General features: G+C 44.9%; 1 protein-coding gene across 6 annotated transcripts; it reads left to right on the top strand.

Moving 5' to 3' along the window:
• On the top strand, positions 1-18,325 carry EIF4E2 (eukaryotic translation initiation factor 4E family member 2). 6 transcript variants are annotated; one of them, XM_015871847.2, is made up of 8 exons: positions 1-52; positions 547-661; positions 2,096-2,230; positions 4,062-4,166; positions 6,986-7,138; positions 7,231-7,367; positions 15,236-15,313; positions 17,845-18,325. In XM_015871847.2, exons 1-7 carry the CDS (start codon positions 33-35, stop codon positions 15,279-15,281), a joined length of 711 nt encoding a protein of 236 aa, XP_015727333.1. In that variant the 5' UTR covers positions 1-32; the 3' UTR covers positions 15,282-15,313; positions 17,845-18,325. The 6 variants fall into 6 exon arrangements, with proteins under 6 accessions (XP_015727333.1, XP_015727331.2, XP_015727334.1 ...); XM_015871845.3 differs by having other exon boundaries at positions 1-334; XM_015871848.2 differs by lacking the exon at positions 15,236-15,313.
• Positions 18,326-18,916: the final 591 nt, after the last annotated feature.

Genomic DNA, 18,916 nt, shown 5'->3' with positions numbered 1-18,916 from the left:
GAGGTGGACGGGGGTGGCGGCAGCGAGCGACGATGAACAACAAATTCGACGCGTGAGTCGGCGGCGTGGCTCGGGCCCTGCCCGCGGCTCCCATCCGCCATGAGTCACGGGGCCGCACACAGCCACTTTCCCGGCCCTGCTCTCTGTAGGGAGGCCTCGCTGTGCACCGGGCCGGCCTGTTGGTCACGGTTCTCGTTCAGCTTTTCCTGCCCTCGGCAGGGAGCGGGGCAGGCCCGGAGCACTGAGGCGTGAGGGTGGTGATGGCTGCCGTGGCCGGCACAGGCTGTGGAGGGGCAGAAAGCTGCAGTGGGGGCTCTGTGGATGCTGCCGGCAGGTTGGAGGGTCCACACGGTGGGGTTGTTTTGCAGAGGGTCTGTGGTCGGTTACTGAGTGCTTGAATTCACTTGTATCTCGGTTTTGCGTGTGCCTGAGTGTGTGTCAAGCATTAGCAGGAGAGTATAAAAAGAGGTTGCTGCTGCTGCTTGCTGTGAAACTTCCCAGCTCCAAGATATAATGCTCACAGCCACTGGTCTTCTTCATTACCAGATTGAAAGATGATGATAGTGGAGACCATGACCAGAACGAGGAGAATAACACACAGAAAGACAGTGAGAAGGAAAAAAATGATCGAGAGAAGCCACAGAGTACCACCAAGAGGAAGGTAAGGTGCTGGTGGCTGCTTCCCCTCACCAGGGCTTGAGGTGAGAGTACTGGAGCCCTCAGTTTAAGGATAAGGAAAATGTCTTGGAGGACTGTGGTCATGTTATGTTTTGTTGCTGTGGTAATGATGTTGGAAGAACTCTTTTACTCTGTCTGATTTTGAAGTTTCATTTTGGAGTTCTTAGAGGTATATAATCTGTGGGGTGAACGCTTCACAGAATCACAGAATTATCAAGGTTGGAAAAGACCCAGAAGATCATCTAGTCCAACCATTACCAATACTTCCCAGCTAAATCATGTTCATCAACGCAACATCCAAACGTTTCTTGAACACTCCCATGGTCGGTGACTCCACCACCTCCCTGGGCAGTGCATTCCAATGCCTGACTACCCTTTCTGAGAAGTAATACTTCCTAATGTCCAGCCTGAATCTCCTTCATACTTCCTTCGTAATTGCATCTAGGAGCAGCCAGGCTTTTGCTTATGTTAGAAAAAAATAAAGCTTTATTCCCCTGACTGTTGAAAACAATATTTGGAAGAGGATGTGGGGAAGAGAGTGATTGACAGAGGAGTGGTGGCCTTTTGCTGGCTTACAAACTGTGTTTGTCCTGCTGTTGACATTATTCTTAAGATGGGATCTCATTGAGTGCAGTGTACCCTGGTTGAGAAGGTGGATATGACTCTATGCTTCTATAATTCTATGCTTATTTGTTGTTTTTATTTTTAATCTCGTGCTTATGTCATTATAAATTAACTATAGACAAGAAAGGAATAGAGATTTAAGCTCTTTACTCCTGCAGCAATACCAAGTGGAAAAAAAAAACAACCCAAAGCCCTCATCTTGTGTCATGTCAGTTTTGACTCCTGGGTAATAAGTTCTTGTTAACCCCTTTTCACACTCATTAGAAGACAGAATAATCCTCCCAGAGTTTTGGGAGTGTCAGTTGCTTAAGGGGAGCTGCAGTTAGCAATCAGTTGTAATGCTTTTAAAGCATGATTTAGTATACATGTGTTTTATTCTTCATAGGGAAAAATGGCTTTTTTTTTTTCATTCAGAAGAAAATATTGCTGTTTTCAGTTTGTCATTTTCTTTTGAGACAGTCACAGTGCGGAATTAAAAGGTAAATTTAATAATGCTGTTTTTAATTGTTATGAAGCCTGTTTATGTGTGTCTCTTCCTAGAGCTTATTTCCTTAACTGTGAACATACAGCTAATTTCTAATACTCTTTGGAATGGCCAGCTGCTGTTAGCCTAATGGTCCATGAAAGTCAACTAACAGTAATGGCATTTTTCAGTGAAAGTCAGGCTTTATTGTTTGTTTTACACTCTGTTAGGATGGGAACATGTAGATTTCTGATGCTGTGAATGTATTTCTTTTTCCATTCCTGCTGTAGAGGAGCATATTAGGGCTAAGCAAGGTTTTCTGTTCTGCAGGCGGTTGTCCCGGGACCAGCTGAGCACCCCTTGCAGTATAATTACACTTTCTGGTACTCCAGACGAACACCTGGGAGGCCAACCAGCTCACAGAGTTATGAACAGAACATCAAACAGATTGGCACCTTTGCCTCAGTGAGTATATCCCTGTTGTGCTTGTATCACTTGGACACGATGTAGTCATTGCGGCTGGCTTACTCTCTGTATGTTGAGCATATGCACGTGCATGCTGTGCTTCTGCTGTTGAGAGCAGAGGACTTACAGGTGAGTTCTTTAACTACCTACAGCAGGTGGAGTGTCCTAAGCAGTTCTTCTCTGCCTTGTGTTAGCTGGAATAATAATAGAAGAATGGTGAGAGCTCTTATAAGTGTAACCTGCTAGCTGCACCAGTGCTTGACAAGTGAGCAAGAGAAGAAAGGAAAGCTGTGAAGCAATGACTGTACAGCTGCTCCCCTCTACCCCCAGTATTTCCACCACAAAGTGTGTTAAGAACAGTCATCTGGTGTTCTTGATGTGTAAGCAGCTTTTGGCATGGTGTCTGCTGTTGCTGTGGAAGTGGTGACTGAGGTACAGTTGAGTGTTGCAGTGAAGTTGGTTGGAGGGGAAACTTTTCTTCCTTTTACCCTTTAGCTGTTCGTGGTTTTTTATTCCTAGAATGAAGTAAGTACTGGAAAGGCAGTGTTGGGTTGTCTGCTCTTTGCTGTAAAGATTTTCTGATTGATACTGTAGGCTGGAAATGCTAGAATTCAGGTAGGTTGGAAAGAGGTTGGTCAGAAGATTTGGTTCCAAGTTTTGTTAAAGGAGAGAATAAGCTTCAGGAGGGACTGTCTGAGCTGAAGCCTGGATTCACATTTGTCCTCTGCTTTTCAGTAGAAACCTGTAAGTCAAAGCTTTTAAATTCTAACCACTAGAGGGCAGGTACACTCATTGAGAACTTAGATGCAAATGCAGTGTAGAAATTATCTTGCAGAAATAGATTGTTTCTGACCCCATCTCAGCCTTGATTCGTAATTATATCGACTATAAAAGCAAGTTTCTGTTTGGGTGGCAGAGATCAGAGTTTGAAGCAGAATTCCAAGTGCTGACCAAGTCATCGAGGTCTCTGATAAAGTACTTGGAATGGTGTCCAACCCCTCCAGCTTCACTGCTGATCTGCTTAATAGCTATGGTCCTACTGAGTAGAGTCCTCTTAGAAAGTGGAAATTAGTATAATCTGTTCCAGTGCCTTCTTTTGAAGGTTCAGCCTCTCTAAAATCCCTTTTCACCCAAAGAATCTAAAAGAATAGGTATTTTATTTTTAAGAATTAAAAATTCTTGCCAGGCTGTCTGAAGTGGACACAGGGGGTGGCATGGTGGAAAGTGGTATTTTTGTAGTGGTCAGAATGTCATAACAGGCTGTAAAGGGAAATAAGCAGGATTTAAACAGAAGTTCTGAGTAGTGCCTGAAGATTTAAAAATAGCAGCAGAATGTCTCTGTTGTCTTAGAACCCGGACACAGTAAAAATCCAAAATATGTCAGATTTGGAGGGTTTTTCGGTCTCTGTTGGTGCTGAGAACAGTAGTTCATGCAGGAATGAGTTCTTGTGTAGTGCAGGGAGGCTTGACTGTAGCTGTTGCACTTGATATGTCACATCCACTAAAGTTTGAGCATTAGAATCTAGTAACTGTTCTCTAGAGCAGTAACTATCTTAGCACAGACTGTTTGGAAGAAACACCAAGTAATTTTTGCAGGCACTTGTTGAATGTTTCAGGTGGTCACCTGCTGATAGAACCGGTGAAATGTAGGCACTCAGTCTCTGATCCTATGGCTGCTTTATGGGAATCCTAATAAACTCCCTTGTGACATGTAAATACAAGAGGGGAAGGTGTGTCTGGCTAACTGTTGTAGAAAGGGAAGCCTGTTTTAGTCAGAGCTGTGGCTCTGAGCAGTTTGAGCATCCTCACTGTGTGGTTCATGTCATTGCAGGTGGAGCAGTTCTGGCGGTTTTACAGTCACATGGTACGTCCTGGGGACCTGACAGGCCATAGTGACTTCCATCTTTTCAAAGAGGGCATCAAACCCATGTGGGAGGTGAGTTGGAGCTCTCGTGTCTGCCTTGATGCTTCCCAGAGAATGATGGATGAAACCTTCTGTGGTGAAGAGAGTCTTGTCACTTAATGGCACTCTTGAGTTCAGCCTTTTCTTCTGAACTTGCTGTAAACTTGTTCTCAAAACTCTGTTCTATGTAACCTGGTGACTCTGTGGTCTTCTGGATGAGGAGAGGGCAGATGAAGGGAGTTGCTAGCTGTGCTTGCTGTGGGTCCAGAAGAGTCTTCTGGCTGGTGTTGCATGCAGCTCAGTAAAGGGTAGCCATGCTAAGCTCTGTGCTCACTACACAGCACAGCACAGCACTTTTACCCATTATTAGTGCTTTGTCCTATGGCAGCAGCATGGAGCTTTCCTCTAAAAGAAACAGAACCTCTCAATAAGGGAAGAAATAATAAGAAGCAAGGAGATGCATGTGCTTAAAAGCCTACAGCTGTACACAGAACAGAAAATGGAAAGAAGACTTAGCTCTTCATTCACTTTTTTTCCTTTACAAGGCACTTGATTTGCACATGTTCATTTCTGTCCAAATCTGTATAAAGAAGGGAAAAAAAAAATCTTTGCCCAACAAATCATTCTTCCAGCTCCTGGCTGGCTTCCAGCAATGACCAATACCATTTGCAATATGAGAATTTTATGTGTTGCTCTGCAGTACCTAATTATGCTGCTTGGTCCTGAGAAATTTATATGTGACCCTGGTTGGCAATTATTTTAAGCAAGGTGTTTTATAGCCAGTTACTGCAAATACAATTTATATAAAACGCTTAACCCTCCTTGGACTCCTAGTCAGCTTAGCTGCTCTGATAATGTGTCCACCAGAGAGTCCACAAGTTAATGATAGCAGAATTTCTATAAAGAATTTCCCTGTAGCCATTTTAGGATGAAGATGGAGAGGCTCTTTGTCTTTTATTTCTGGTCACGTTGCCTTCTTGTATTTGTGGAAGACTTACCCTTGTAGCTTCCCTTCTCTTTGCTACCCTTTTTAGGGCTTTATGTTCCTTCCTCTTTGAAAGTAAGCTTAATTACTGTAATTTTTGTAAGCATGTATACATATATGTGGTTCTGATCTTTTTCAGAATCCATCTGTGCCTTTTCTGGGTAAAGTCAGTAGCAGTAAGCATAATGTTCCCTTGTGATTTTCTGGGCTGCAGATCATTATTATTCTGGTAAATGGAAATGAAATGCTTGACTGAACCAAAGCTTGTTTAACCTGAAAGAAAACTAACAGTAACCATAAAACACACAATACAGCATCTGCTTCCCAATGACCATTCTCTTTCTAGCCTTGAACCTTCCTGAACAATGTTTAAGGTGTTTTGAGCTATACCAATTTATTTTCTTACCTCTGTAAGTCAGTGTGGAATGTTCGAGGAGTTAAACCCAACTTAGGCTGAATTCTTAATTCTCAGAGTGGGATGTTCACAACTTGGAAAACAAGGATGCTTAATCAAAAAGCATTTTTGCATTTCATGGGAATATGCAGCATTCCTAGAACTGCTGATTTAGATTCTTCACCTTGCATGTGGCTGCTCTCGTGTGTTGGAGGTTTGTCCAGAGCTCACACCTTCCCCTTTCACTATGGACTCTTAACATGTAGATGGAAACTGGGGATCTGGTGAATGCTGCTCCTCTGCTGGCATTTTCCTTTTTGCTCAGGATTGTTTCATTGGCATTTGCTATTTCTGAGAGTGCACAAATACTTAGTTTTTCAAAGTCCTAAAGAAGCTTTATAGCTAAAATAAAGTTTATTTTGTCCCATTAAGAAGGATTGGGCTGCCTTGCCTCGCATCTTTGAAGTGTAACTTAGGTTGGCAAAGGGGAATGCTAATTGTTTGGCCAGGGATGTTCTGTGTAATACAGATCACTACGAGCTCTTTTTCCTTCTCTGTTTTTGTCCTAGACTGCTGTTCATTCCCTTCCTAACTGCCACCTCCCCTTAGACTTGTTCTTACTTCTCAGTTGTTGTCTTTGGATGGAATCTGTTCCCTTTTGTAGGAGTTTCCAGCTAGAAGGGAATGCCACAGTGAGAATTCTGCACAAAGGAAGAACTGCTGTTTGATGTGGTTGTGTGTTTGTGAAGCAGGGCAGTCTGTAGCAGTTTTCAGTTCAACATACAGGATTGCAACTTTGAGATGACAGGTTGGGTGCTTAGCGTAAATTTTTCCTTTCCTTTCTTCCAATTTTTGTGTATTTCCTTGGGTCAGCACAGTTCGTCTGTATCTGTGATAATGACAGTGGCTTCCAGAGAACAGGCTGGCCCTTCTGGGTTAACTTGTTATGTGAGCTCGTTCCTGGAAATGCTGAAGAAAAACATTTCAACTTTCCCTTTACTTTTGAACATGATTTTGCAAACTGTTTCCATGCCTTCCATGTTCCGTGATAAGGGATTTTTCCTCTTTTAACCAGGAGAGCTACGTATTCAGGGGATTAAACAGAGCTGGAATTAGGCTAGAGTTTGAAATACTTCCAGGGTTTTTGCCTCTGATTCTGTGTGAAGATGGATGGGCTGTTGCAGTCTTTACTAAGTGGGATCAAAATACTGGAGCTCAAGTCTTCAGTGTTTAGTGTCCTCTGAAATGTTGAGAGTGGTTATTTCAAATGCTTTGTATTCAAAGTAAGTGGCGTTCCTCTTTCTCTGCTTGTATGGGGGAGCAGTGAAATGCTTTTGCTTTGAAATACCTCCAAATATCAGTCCCTGGTGCTCCATGCAATCAATATCTGCTGTTGTCTATGACTTTGCTGTCTTGTGGGAAGCAGAAAAATTACTAGAAGAAAACAAATTGATTTCTTGCACATCTTTCTAGGATGATGCCAACAAAAATGGTGGTAAATGGATTATCCGTCTGCGAAAGGGCTTAGCATCACGGTGTTGGGAGAATCTCATTCTGGCAATGCTTGGAGAACAGTTTATGGTGGGTGAAGAAATCTGTGGGGCAGTCGTCTCTGTCCGATTCCAGGTAAGCTGTTCTGAGAGCTGGCATATAGTTCCATTTGGCAGGGCTACAGAAAATGCCATCTGCTTACCCCTTCTTTCTGTGCTATTCTGTAGGAGGACATTATCTCGATATGGAACAAGACAGCCAGTGACCAGGCCACGACAGCCAGGATACGCGACACGTTACGAAGAGTGCTCAACCTACCTCCCAACACCATCATGGAATATAAAACACACACCGATAGCATCAAGTACGTATGGTGGCAGGGGGAGGGCCTGCTGCTGGTTGCATGCAAGCTCAAGCAATTTAATGCAGATCGCAAGAACGGAGAGAACTGCTCATGTGCATCAGGGCTGTTCAGTGCAAACAGTAAGACAAACAGCAGCAATTGTTGCCAGTGTGCTTGGAAAGCTAAATATCTGTGTCATTATTGCACTGTTATTAGGTTTGTTCTGTTCTAATAGTATTCTTTTTTAAGCATGTAGTCCTGGGCTTTGTTAGCAATCCACCCAGCCTGTCACTTGGGAGATGGCTGCCCAGTGTGGGACTGTGGCTTCATATATTCAGAGACAAGATTGCGGTGTGGGGGGGGAAAGGGAGGATGTGAGATCATTTGAATAAATAGAGATTCAAGGGAATAAAGTGCGGAAGCTAACAGGGATTTATAGTGCCATTAGACTTATAAATGTTCTTGGGAAAGAGCTGTGTGAATTTACAGTGCTGTACAAATGATTTCTAATCATAATAAACGTCATATATTAAGTCTTCCAGGCCCTGGTGACAGAGGCTCTTTAACAAGACTAGAAGATCATGGTACACAGAGAGGACAACTGTATTTTTAAATAAACCTATTACAGCTTTCTATACCAGGCCATTCAGGGTGACTTTTATTTCCCACAGTGTGACAGAGAATTGCATGTGCAAGCATTGCTTATAGTCAATCACGTAACATTTTTTTTTCTGACGTATATTATGAACCAATACACCAATTAGGTCATATTGATTAAATTTACGCTTAGAAGAAGTGAAACAAATTAATAAGACGGTGAGCTTTTCTAATCCAACCCTTAATCAGGGTCCAAGATTTCATGACTTATTTTCATTGTGCTGGCTTGTCCTTTCCACATAGACACCATCTCTTTGTTATGCTGGCAGAGAGTTTGGTGAGCTCAGTCCTGCTGTTAGCAGAGATGTAGCTACTAGTAGCATCTGATTTGGGGTGTGAGTCACTAGCAGTAATACATGAGTCTGTTTAAACTGCCTTTAGGCATCTAGTGCTCCACACGGCCCTCCTGCCTGTGTGTGTGGGAAGGAGAAGGAAAAGGGAAATGATTGTTGTTAAACCCTGTCTTTTTCCAGTGAGCTCTGGTGTTTCTGAAAGTTCCCACTGTTGTTGAAATCTCGTGATGTTTTTTGTTAGTAACATTTCTCATGTGCTTATTGCCAGGAGAGGGCACTGTCAACTCTCTACCTGTGTTATGAGATAGCAAAGTGCTCATGTGGATGTTTTCCAGGGTATTTTGCTTCTGTTTTGCAGCAGCAGACTGCAGGCTGGGACTGCAGCTTTGTGCTGTGAGGGAGGAGATCGTTCTGTTCTCCCAGGCTCTCTAAGGAAGGTTGTATCCCAAGCCAGTGTTGCAGCTGTGATATTTGTTGCAGCAAGTTTAGACAGGAAGTGATGTGACCTTTCGTTATAAGCTATCCTCATCAGCACTTCCTAGGTCACAGAGTGCTACTGTTGCAATGTTTGTGTCTGGTGTTGCTCTGGCAGGCATCAGTCCTTGAGTGATGGTGCATCCAGTGTCACGGTCTTATTTCCCTACAGTAGCGTAACAAACTGTGCTGGCTTCCCTCTCTTTCTGTGCAGCATAGGTTTCATTTTATTCCTCTGATGTATGGTGCAAGAGGAGCTTGTCCAAGAATAACAGGTGTTTGAGGAATCAAATTTAGTGGTTCAGATTACAGTCGGGAGCAGTTGTTAAATAGGACCAGGCTGACCTGTCTCCCACGTATACCCTTCTGTGGGTTGGAGCGGTAGTCAGAAGTTGGTTTGGTGTCCTAGTGGAGTAGGTCTGAGCAATTAACCTTCCATCATGTAGGGTGTCATGAGACTTCTTTTTCCATTGCCTCACTTGAGCTGCAGCGCTCTGGTTTTAGTGCGGTCCAACATTTCCTTCTAATAGTGCTGGTGTAAATTCAGACCAGAGCTGCTTGTCATTGGAGTTTCTGTGTAGTGTTGCGTGGACTGACTTATTGTGCTTTTCTTGCTCAGTATCAGTGCTAGCATGGAGGAGTTGCAGGCAGCAAGCTGCAGGGAGGCGATGGTGCCTGCTTTGTTGACAGAGAAGAGCAGGACAGCCCCAGCTTTCAGGCTGACTTCGCTTGGCTAAGCTTCATGTCATTAAGGATTTCTCACTAATGAAGAATCTCTTGTATAACTAGTTCTATCCTCCATAAAGCCTGGCTCCTTTTCCTCGGCCATCTATCAAGCCCTGTTGAAATACTGTCCGTCATGAATAAACTCCACTTATGCTGTGCATGTACCATGTGATTTATGGCTCGAGAGGGCTTTCTAGCCAGCGCTCAGTATTCGCGCTCTGGCTGTGTTTTATGAAAGGCTCTAATGGAAGAGCCATGCTGTAGGCTTTGTCAGGACTGCCTTTCTAGGGGAGCTTGTGGCATTTTTCATTTGTATGGGCTGCATCTCTCCACTAGAGCTCTGCTCGTGTGCAGGGTTTGATTGGCATTGATTGTGCTTCGGGAAAGGGAGCATGCTTAGCAAGAAAAGAACAGGCGTTTCTCAGAACCTTGACTTTTAGGTAGTGAATTGACCTGGATTAGCTTTTGACACACTGTAAATGAACACTTTGGTAGAAATTGCTAGCGTGCCCCTCGCTGTGGAAGCAGAGCACTGTGTTTCAGGGTTTATATATTCCTTTTGTGATATTGCACTTCGTATTAACTTGTTTTTAGACACCATTTTTCATGAGTTGTCAGTGAGGCTGCAGCCTCCTTTGTTTCAGAAGATGGTGGTACTGCCAGGCTGCTTTTGAAAAGTATTTGTTGCTTCACAGTTACTCCAAGGAGCTCTTCTGCATTCTGTTCCTTCTGCTCACAGTGGTGTGGCTTGTGCAGTTAGCTAGATAAGCAGATCTTTCATTGCAGTATTCACGTGTTCGTCCTTTCTCTTGCTTGCTATATTGACAAGCTGCCTAAATCCCTTCAAGTGGAAGGGTCAGCCCAGTCTGTATTAATTACCAGTCTTACTGGAAGAGCTAGAGCATTCTCTTGGACTATTCTTAATTCCAGAGGATTTATAGTACCTTAGGCATTACAGTGCTCACTCGGTACCTGAGAAGAACACATTTTGTGGGCTGCCTTCTTTCAGTAGCTGGAGAGAGATCGCTTCTCTTTGTTCCTTCCCTGGGGTGCTTTTGCCTGAGGTGGGCAATATCAAAGGTTCTGCTCATCAGTGTTCTTAAACCTTGGAAGTGACGAGGTTCAGCTGTGATAGTGGGTCATGGGCAACAGCACTCCCTGCGGTTTGAAATTAAGGAAAAATGAACCTTTTTTGCTGTCTTAGAATGTATAGTCTGTGGTTTATAGCATATTTCCTCAGCTCTGCTGAGAGCTCCCACCTGCAGCACCATCCAGGATGCTGAACACCACTGCTTCATGTGACAGGAGAGACCAGGCATTCTCTGTGTGGCCGTGCTGCAAAGCTTCCACTGAGCTGAGTGGCCTGGAAATACTTCGGTTGCTGTGTGACTTTATGGATCGTCCTGTCAGCTCAAAAGCAAGGCTACTTTTTTTTTTTTTCTGAAAACAAAGCTTTAGTTATTTGTAAGTGCCTGCTGCAGTGAGAGCTGAGCAGGGTATAAAACTCCCTGTTCCTTTCAAAGTCACTACTGATAACTAATGGGATGGCTCGAGTAAATGAGAAGAATAGTTGATCTTAATAGGGCTGGCACTGGGTTCATTTCACTGCAGGCGGTTGCAGGAAATGGCCTTGGACAATATTTTAGCTAGGAAGCAAACAGATAATCCTAGGGAGGGAATAAGGGTATGCACCGTAAGAGGAGTGCAGGAACAAGGTTCTTGTGTTTTAAAGGGAAAAAGAAAGAATAAGGGAAAGAAAGGGGGGGTGGGAAGTGGGGAGTGCAATCTTGAATTCAAGGGAAATGTGACTAAAGAAATCCTCAGGGAAGTGGTAAATGTGTGGCCAGGTGAGTGTTTCTGAAGTAGTAAGATAGTGCTGGTGAGAAGTCTTTGTTGTTGCATTGGAGTTCAGCTACTCCTGTAACTATTAGGTAAACTTTTATGGTTTTGTAGCACTAGTTTTCATTTGTCTGCTAATTTCCAGGAATGGTAGGAGTTGATACTCTTCAGTGGTGCTGCCCTATTTGTGTCATCTTTGTGTTCAGCTGTACCTTGTCTGAAGTTACCCAGTTTCTAAATGGGCCCCATGCACACTGATGCCTGTCGATGGAGTAATGGGTTGTCTTGGATCTTGCCAGCTCTAGAGGGCTGTGTTGCTTCACCGTCATTCCATCAAGTTGAAGAACTGGAATAAAAGGCAGAAAAGAGTGGTGAGGTTCCATATCTGATAGCTGTCCTCTTCTCCTGAGGCTCTGCAATGCTGGCTTAATCCATTTATCACTCCATTCTCCAATTCCAGTAACATTTCTCAGTGCTGCGAGTTAAGAGCACTTCCGTAGACTCGGGCTTTGAAGTGATGGATTCACTGCCTTGTTCATTGTCAATTCTTGAGAAGTATCTGAGACTTCGTAAAAGGCTCCCATATCTTGGTGGACTGTCTCTTAGCAAAGAAGCTGCTGTGTTTCTTTTCATGGAGATCAGTTCAGATATATTGATTTCAAAGTTATGCTGGCTATCCTGTTGGCCTTAGCTGCAGATACTGCCTGTTAAATGAAAGGACTATTTCAAACTACAAGAATATCCTTGGTATAGACAGATAGACAGATAGACAGATAGATAGATAGATATACCGTGTGTGCAGAGTGCAGTGAGTGGACATGCTGGCAGGTTGCATGCAGGCTGGTGGAAAGGACAGACCTTGGTGAGTGCCGTGAGAGCAGCATGTGCTGTGAGCTCTTTATTTCCTTTATTTTATCTGGGGAAGGAGAAGGGAGGGAAGCAAGGCTACGTAGAAAAATACCAAAGGGGGAACTGCTGGGATTTTGAGAAAACAGCTAGTGCTGCTTTCACAGTTTAGATTTGGAAACTCCCTTGAAACAGCTGTGGCTGCTCTTCCCCTTTTTGTTGAACTCTGTATTGGTGGCTTTTTTTTGCATGTTTTGTTGGGTTTTTTTTCCCTTCAACTTGAAAGGGAGCTCTGCTTGCATCCTGACCCAGGGAGTGAGGGAGAGAGTAGGAAACTTCAACAGTTGTAGGTCAGGAATGAGTGTGGACAAGCAGCTCTGGCTGGCTTTATTTAGCCTGCTAATGTTTCCATTTCCCATCTGTTCAGTGGGAATAACTTAAGTGTTGGGGATCAATTCACTGAGTATCTGATCGCCACACAGACAGTATAGCACTAAGGTACTAAAAATGTCTATACATAAAAATAACCTCTTAGACTCCCTGGCGCTGTGCCCTTGGCACATCACAGATCATAAAGATTCTGCCAGACAAAATTAACTGGCAGCCTCGTTCAGTACGAAATGGAGAGCAGTTTGCTCTGCTAGCACAGTTTAGGTACATTAGAGCAGACACGTCTTGCTGGATTTTTTCAGTCAAGTCAGCAGATAGTTGGATTAATTAGCAGTATAATATGTATGAGGGTCTTAGCTTAAAAATTCTTGGCTGGAAGATCCTTTTCTTTGTGTGTGTGAGAAGGGGTTGGCAGCTGAAGGACTATGTGCATGATGTTATGAGATGTTGGAACAGAGAGCTCTTTGGTTTGAAAGGGGTAGTACGTTATTGGTCATATAGACAGATGATCTGCCCTTGTGTCCCTTCTGTGTAGAGGACAAAAGTTGTGGGTTTGAGGGGGACTGCAGGAGAGGAAAGAGAAAAGGTGTGATTATTGGTAATGTGGTAGGAATAGAAGGAATGGGGGACTGAAGGGAGGATATTAGAGACTGGAACGAGGCTGGAGATGTGGGTAGCTTTCCAGCTCGTATTCAGAAGTTCAGAGGAATTCTGGTTGCACATTTGCCTTCCCCCAACTTTCTTCTGGACAGTACCTGCAGCATCTGGTACTGGGCACTGGCTGGGTAATACTGGCTATTTCTGTGGCCTTTCAGAGCACTGTGTGTTGGCTTTATCAGGGGAGCCTTGGGGTAAAGGCACCCATTTTGGGGTCTGCACTGATGCCTTGTTTAGAATGAGCCACCTGTGGGTTCGTCTCTGACAAAGCAGCATTCTGCTGTATGTCAAGCTGGACTGCAGATCTGACCTCAGCAATCATCTGTGAGATGCCTTAGCAAGACCTTGTGCTAACTTACCCTTTATTCTGCCCTGCACTTTCCCAACTGAGTGCTGAGAGAAGAGTGATGTGCTGGTGAACCCCAGCTGTCTGGTGCGCTGTCCTTGCAGCATCTACAGTACCTTTGCTATCTGCTTTTTCTCTTCATGTTTTCTTTGCTTTGAAGTGTCTGAGTGTCAGCTCAGAGATTAGATGTAGCTCTGGGAGTCCCGTAGGTGGCTGTTACCTGTCCATCCTAGTCATGATCAGGAAGATTTTTGTGCTCCTGGGGATGCTCAGAAGGTGAATTGTGATCCCTTCGGAAGAGGGATTTGCCATCCTGCCTCACAGGAAGGTAGTGTCACAAATTCCAAGGTAGGCATCATGGTAACGAGTTTCTTGCTCATGTCCTGTTTGCTGTGTCCTCAGCAAGCCTGCCTCTTTGTGGCGTAGTCTTTCACAATAGCCATGACATGCACTCTGCTGGTATATTCTCTGCTTATTTGGACCTTTGCTGGGAAAGAGCATGTGACAGCTGAGCTGCTTTTGCAAATGCTAATGAGGAGTTTGACTGTGAGGCAGGTAGGAGCCAGGCTGAGGGTCCATTTCATGCACAGATGCTGACTGCTGTGGAATTTCCATCTCTGTACTTTCCTGTTGTGTTGCAGTGGCCTGATGAGGCAATGCAGGAAACAAGATATGAGGTTCGGCTGGCACTTAGCAGCTAAAATCAGCGAGACCGCACGGGTTTATGGCTGACCTGGGTTCCCTTTAGGGTCCCTCTGGCTCTGTGGGACTTTGGGTTGGTGAATGGCTTGGCATGTGCTGTAGCCTCCAGCACTGTTTATCTGCGTCTGAAAAACGACAAGGTCCTTTGATGTCTCTGATCCTGGAAGATAGTAGTCATGCTCACATTAACCTCAGCATCGTTTCTTTATTTCCCTGAGAGGGGCTTTCAGAATGGTGCCTTTGTAAAACAGACAGCAATTTTTCAGTCTGCTAACTTTGTACGTCAGTAACATTCTCCACCAGGGAACGCAGTGTTAGGCCTGTCCCTCTAACTTGTTGGAAAACGTTTTCATTTCAGATAGCTCCGGTGTTTTTACTGGGCTGTTATTAACAATGCAGGCTTACAATAGGAAGTGAGACTCTATAAACAATTGGATTCTGCTGCCTGATGGAAGACTGGCCTAATAACCGAGCCACATGGCATTAAAAGAAGACCCTATTGTGGGGATTACTGCAGATATGTGGTGAAGCACGGGGCCAGTAACTGGCAGAGTTTAACCAGCCAAGGAATGTGATAATCCTCTAGAAATACAAAACACTGGCTATTTTATTAGCGATAGGAAATGGATATTCCATTTGTGACTGGGAAGGTCATACCTGTCTCTGGGTATTAATGTGGCTGTATCGCCAGCAGCCAGTGGGAACGCTTCACGTCTGTGCAGAACGTTAAAGCTGCCTCGCGCTGTCAGATGTTTGGCTGGGTTTTAAGGATGCTTCTATCCACTAGGGCTATCAGAGAATATTGCCTTGCTCTCTGAAGACGAGTGCCTTTCAAACGCCATTGAATGTTTCTGCTCTTGTTAAAAGTTAAGAAGCCTTTGATCTGAAGTGCTGTTTTTTTTGTTTTGTTTTTATTTTTGTTTCATTTTTATTATTTTTTTTTCCCTCTGGCTTGCCAGGGCCTGGGAGGAGTTTCATGGCCTGGTGAACAGCAGTGGCCGCTGATCGAACGCTCCCCCCCCTCTGTCACACCCAGGGTAGGGCCTCATCTTTCTTCCTATGTGACTTCATGGCATACCTCTCAGCTTCCAACCCTCTTCCCACAGGCTGGCATGTTTTCTTCTTGCCTTTGTAGGCCTGCTGGTGGGCCCGTTCCACTGCTGGCTTTTCCCCAAAGGTCAAAAAAGTGTGGTTGGTTGTTGTTGTGTTGCATTTTCTTGACCAAAGACGCCAGCATTCACAGTGGTCTGCATTCACTCAGCACTTTGTGTTACAATGCTGTGTGCTGTTTTGTTAATGTGTTTTTCCACTGTGCAAGCCAGTTGTATCCCAGACCTGGTCCTAGGAGGCTGAGAGGTACGTCTTCAGCTTGGGTCTGCTGCCTAGGGTTGTCTGTTAGTAGCTATGGAGTAAATGAATGCTGAGCACATCCATGCAATAGATGCTGAGAGAGGCGCCTGGAGCTTGGCATACATGCCTTTGCTCTTGTCAGTGGGCTGGGGCAGAATAAATTAGTCTGTCAATAAAAGCTTGTTCAGGAAGGACACAGTAGCTACTGTATTTAGAAATAATAACAATGCTGTGGCCCAAGGGATGAAACCACCTGCTACTTCTGGTAATGGCAACCAACCATGTGCAGAGAAAATAGGCAAGGTGAGCTCAGTGCTGTTGTGATGGCTTGTCCCCTCTAGGGCCCAGTTCTCTGACAGCAGGCACTTCCACTAAAAAGGGATTGCATGAGGCCTTGTGATGAAGGCTGTGTTTGGTTGTAGCCAAGTGGGGCTGCTGTGTTGCCAAGTGCCAGGGCAGAGGAAACCACTCAGAGAAGCAAATCTAGTGTCTGAATCCCACCTTGTGATGGGATGTAGCTGCTCCAACACAGCTGAGCTCTGGAGGGCTGCTGGGAGTCCCACTGCTCCCAAACCACCTTCCACAGCTTTGGACAAACAGTGCTTTCAGAGTTTGCTCTGAAGTCTTTCCTTCCTCCCAGATCTGGGCTGTTGTGAGGATCAGTGTTTACAAAATATTTCACAAGCACATAGCAGTGTTTTTATTGTTAGAGGGCGTTCAAGTGACCTTCCAGAAGAGAAAACCAGCTCACTTCATTAAATACCAGTCTCAGAAGGCAGTACATGTGCCAAGTGGATAGGAGGACAGTGACAGATTTGATTTAGTTCTCCACTATATTGAGTTACCTATGCTAACCAGGGAGAGCAGCGGTGAGCAGAGGGATGGGGACATTGTGATGGTGAGAAAACAAAAGATGGGAAAAATAGTTTAAGAGCTCACCAGAGTGTGTCATCCTCCTGGGGTAGATGACACAGGTGAAAGTACACTATGGGATGAAAAGTCACACTGCTGCTATTGCAAATTAACTGGAATCCAGTTAATGAATTCTGAATCGTGTTCCCAGGTGGCAGCACAGCCTGCTTTGTTTGCAAGTACAAAGGTGAACCCCAGTCTTCTACAGATGGCCTCCAGCATGGTTTTTGCTGTCAAGTAATAGCAGAATAACTTGGTTAACTCTCATGAAGAGTGTTTTTGACTTCCTTCTGCTCCTCTAACTTGCCTCCTGGGGCTGTTCAGCATGCGCTGTGATCTTACAGCTGCCATGTGGCTCTCAGCAGCGCACAAACCTAGCTCAAGGCTTTAAACAGGGTTTTACAGTCCTGCAGAGCACCTTGCTTCTGAAGCTATGAGCTGCCTTCACTCTTCAACAAAGCTGTCCCAGTTTGGTGCAGTGTGCTGGGGCATCCTTGGGTGCTTGGTTTGGGCAACTTACTGTCCTGCCCTGTCAGGGGGAGGCACCAAACCCATCCTCCCAAAGTAATTATCATCTCCTTTAATTCCACTTGGATGAGAAAGAAAACAAACTAAAACGAACCAATACCTTTCTGTTGATGGGTAAATGTGCTTTGCCTATTGCTGCTGCTCACAGACTACTAGCAGTAAGCAGTAACAGAGGTTTCTTTAGTCTGCCCCATCTTCAATCACTGCTGCATCCTGCTACACGGTACAAGTGAAGGTGGTGGACCAGCACTCCTTTGTTGGTAGCGCCATGGCTGTACTCATGTGAGTAAAAGCTGCTGAGGAAACTCTCCTATTTAAATCTGGGGGAACTGTCATGTTCAGATTAAATAGTCCTTTGGTCTGTCCTACCTTAAAAGAGTGAACTTGTTGACAATGGAACAGAGTGTGCTGGACTGCCAGTATATTTGTGCTCCAAGCAGAATCCATGGGGACAAAGATCTGAGAAGGAAGAGATCTTGCAGTTTAAATCCCAGAATCTGTCAGGGAGGTTTGCAGTGTCTATTGCATGCTTTGTCCACAGGAGATAACACCTTTTTCTTCCCAATGAGTAATGATGAAGCAAGATTTCCTTATGTTCTGGAGCAGCAGGTTGGCTCAGGTGGAAAGTCTCTAGTTAGGAAGCAGATCTGCTAAGGAGATTTAATGAGCATTGATTTGGGTGACAGGCTGGGATGGTAACACTGATAGCTATGGTGGGTGGGGTGCTGGGATCTGAACAATGCGCATCTTTGACCTTTTTCTTCCCTCTGTTTTCCAGGGATAATTCAAGCTTTCGAAACACAAAAATCACATTGTGAGAACAAGAGTTGGCACTAAGCTCCTCTCTCCATGTTGACAGCACTGAGAGGTCTCCACCAGTGCCCTCCGACCTCTGAAGGGACTCATGGGCCACTCTCGCACTCCTCCTCGGAGGAAGGATCCATCTGAAGCCCTCCAGCAGTGGTGATGATAGAGGCTGATTTTATCATATACAAACTTTTTTAGCAGCAGGGCGGGAGGCCAACCTTTCGATTAGCAATGTGCCCTTGGGGGTCGCATCTTGCAGCACTTTCCTCTCTTTCTGTATGTGGCATGCAGGATCTCTGGGATTCTGCCTCGATGTCAGAGCCTTTTGCTGAGGGATACCAGTATTACAAATCTCTCTGCGGCTGGGAGGAGCTTCCCAGTTGAGAGTCAGCCCCATGGTTTTCAAATGCCCACTTTCAGCTCTGCCAATAAATTATTGGGTCTCTTTGTTTCTTCCGGTCTATTTTTTTCCCCCCCTGCTTTGTCTAAAGATGGTGAGGTGGTGCTTCTCCAGTCTGTGGTGAGGCCTTGTGGCTGTTTCTGGTAGTTCCCTGAGGCATCTTTCCCTGAGCTTCCCACCTCCATGACCCCTAGCCCTGAAGCAGCAAAGCACCCCAAGTGGCAGTGGTGGTCCAGCTGCGCTGTACTGGGGGAGTTATGTGGACAAACAGTGATGTAATAGTTCTTTTGAAGAATGAGATGGTTATTATGTCTTTGCCGCTTCTTCATATTCCCTGGTTAGCCTTCCTTGTTTGGGAGAGGGCTGCAAGCTGCCTTTAAACTAGGACAAGGAGGTATTTGGTGTCACTTAATTGCTGTACTCCAGCCATCTCACTGGAGAACCATCAGGAGAGGATGGATGTGGGGCTGTGCATGCTCCTGTGGGCAGCTGAGCTGGGGTGTGCTGTTGTTTGCAAGTCTCCAGTCATCTGTGAAATGGACCCCAGTGGCTGTAGTGAAAGAGGGTGATGGCCTGGACTGCTGCTTGGAGCTGCGTGGAAGCTGTGACCCCCTGTCTCCTGTGCTCTAGATAAGGCTGGACT

Source organism: Coturnix japonica, chromosome 12 (assembly GCF_054131305.1).
Source record: "Coturnix japonica strain WE chromosome 12, WE-NBRP24, whole genome shotgun sequence".
In the NCBI taxonomy this organism is placed as follows: Eukaryota; Metazoa; Chordata; class Aves; order Galliformes; family Phasianidae; genus Coturnix; species Coturnix japonica.
This window is presented reverse-complemented; position numbering and strand designations above follow the sequence as displayed.

Bases quoted from the DNA above. Each gene is read 5' to 3' on its own strand.
- EIF4E2 (XM_085513631.1), top strand. From the start codon at position 261: ATGGCTGCCGTGGCCGGCACAGGCTGTGGAGGGGCAGAAAGCTGCAGT. The intron at 662-2,095 runs GTAAGGTGCTGG...TCTGTTCTGCAG, and splicing joins AGAGTACCACCAAGAGGAAG to GCGGTTGTCCCGGGACCAGC. The intron at 7,368-7,880 runs GTACGTATGGTG...TCATATATTAAG, and splicing joins ACACACACCGATAGCATCAA to TCTTCCAGGCCCTGGTGACA.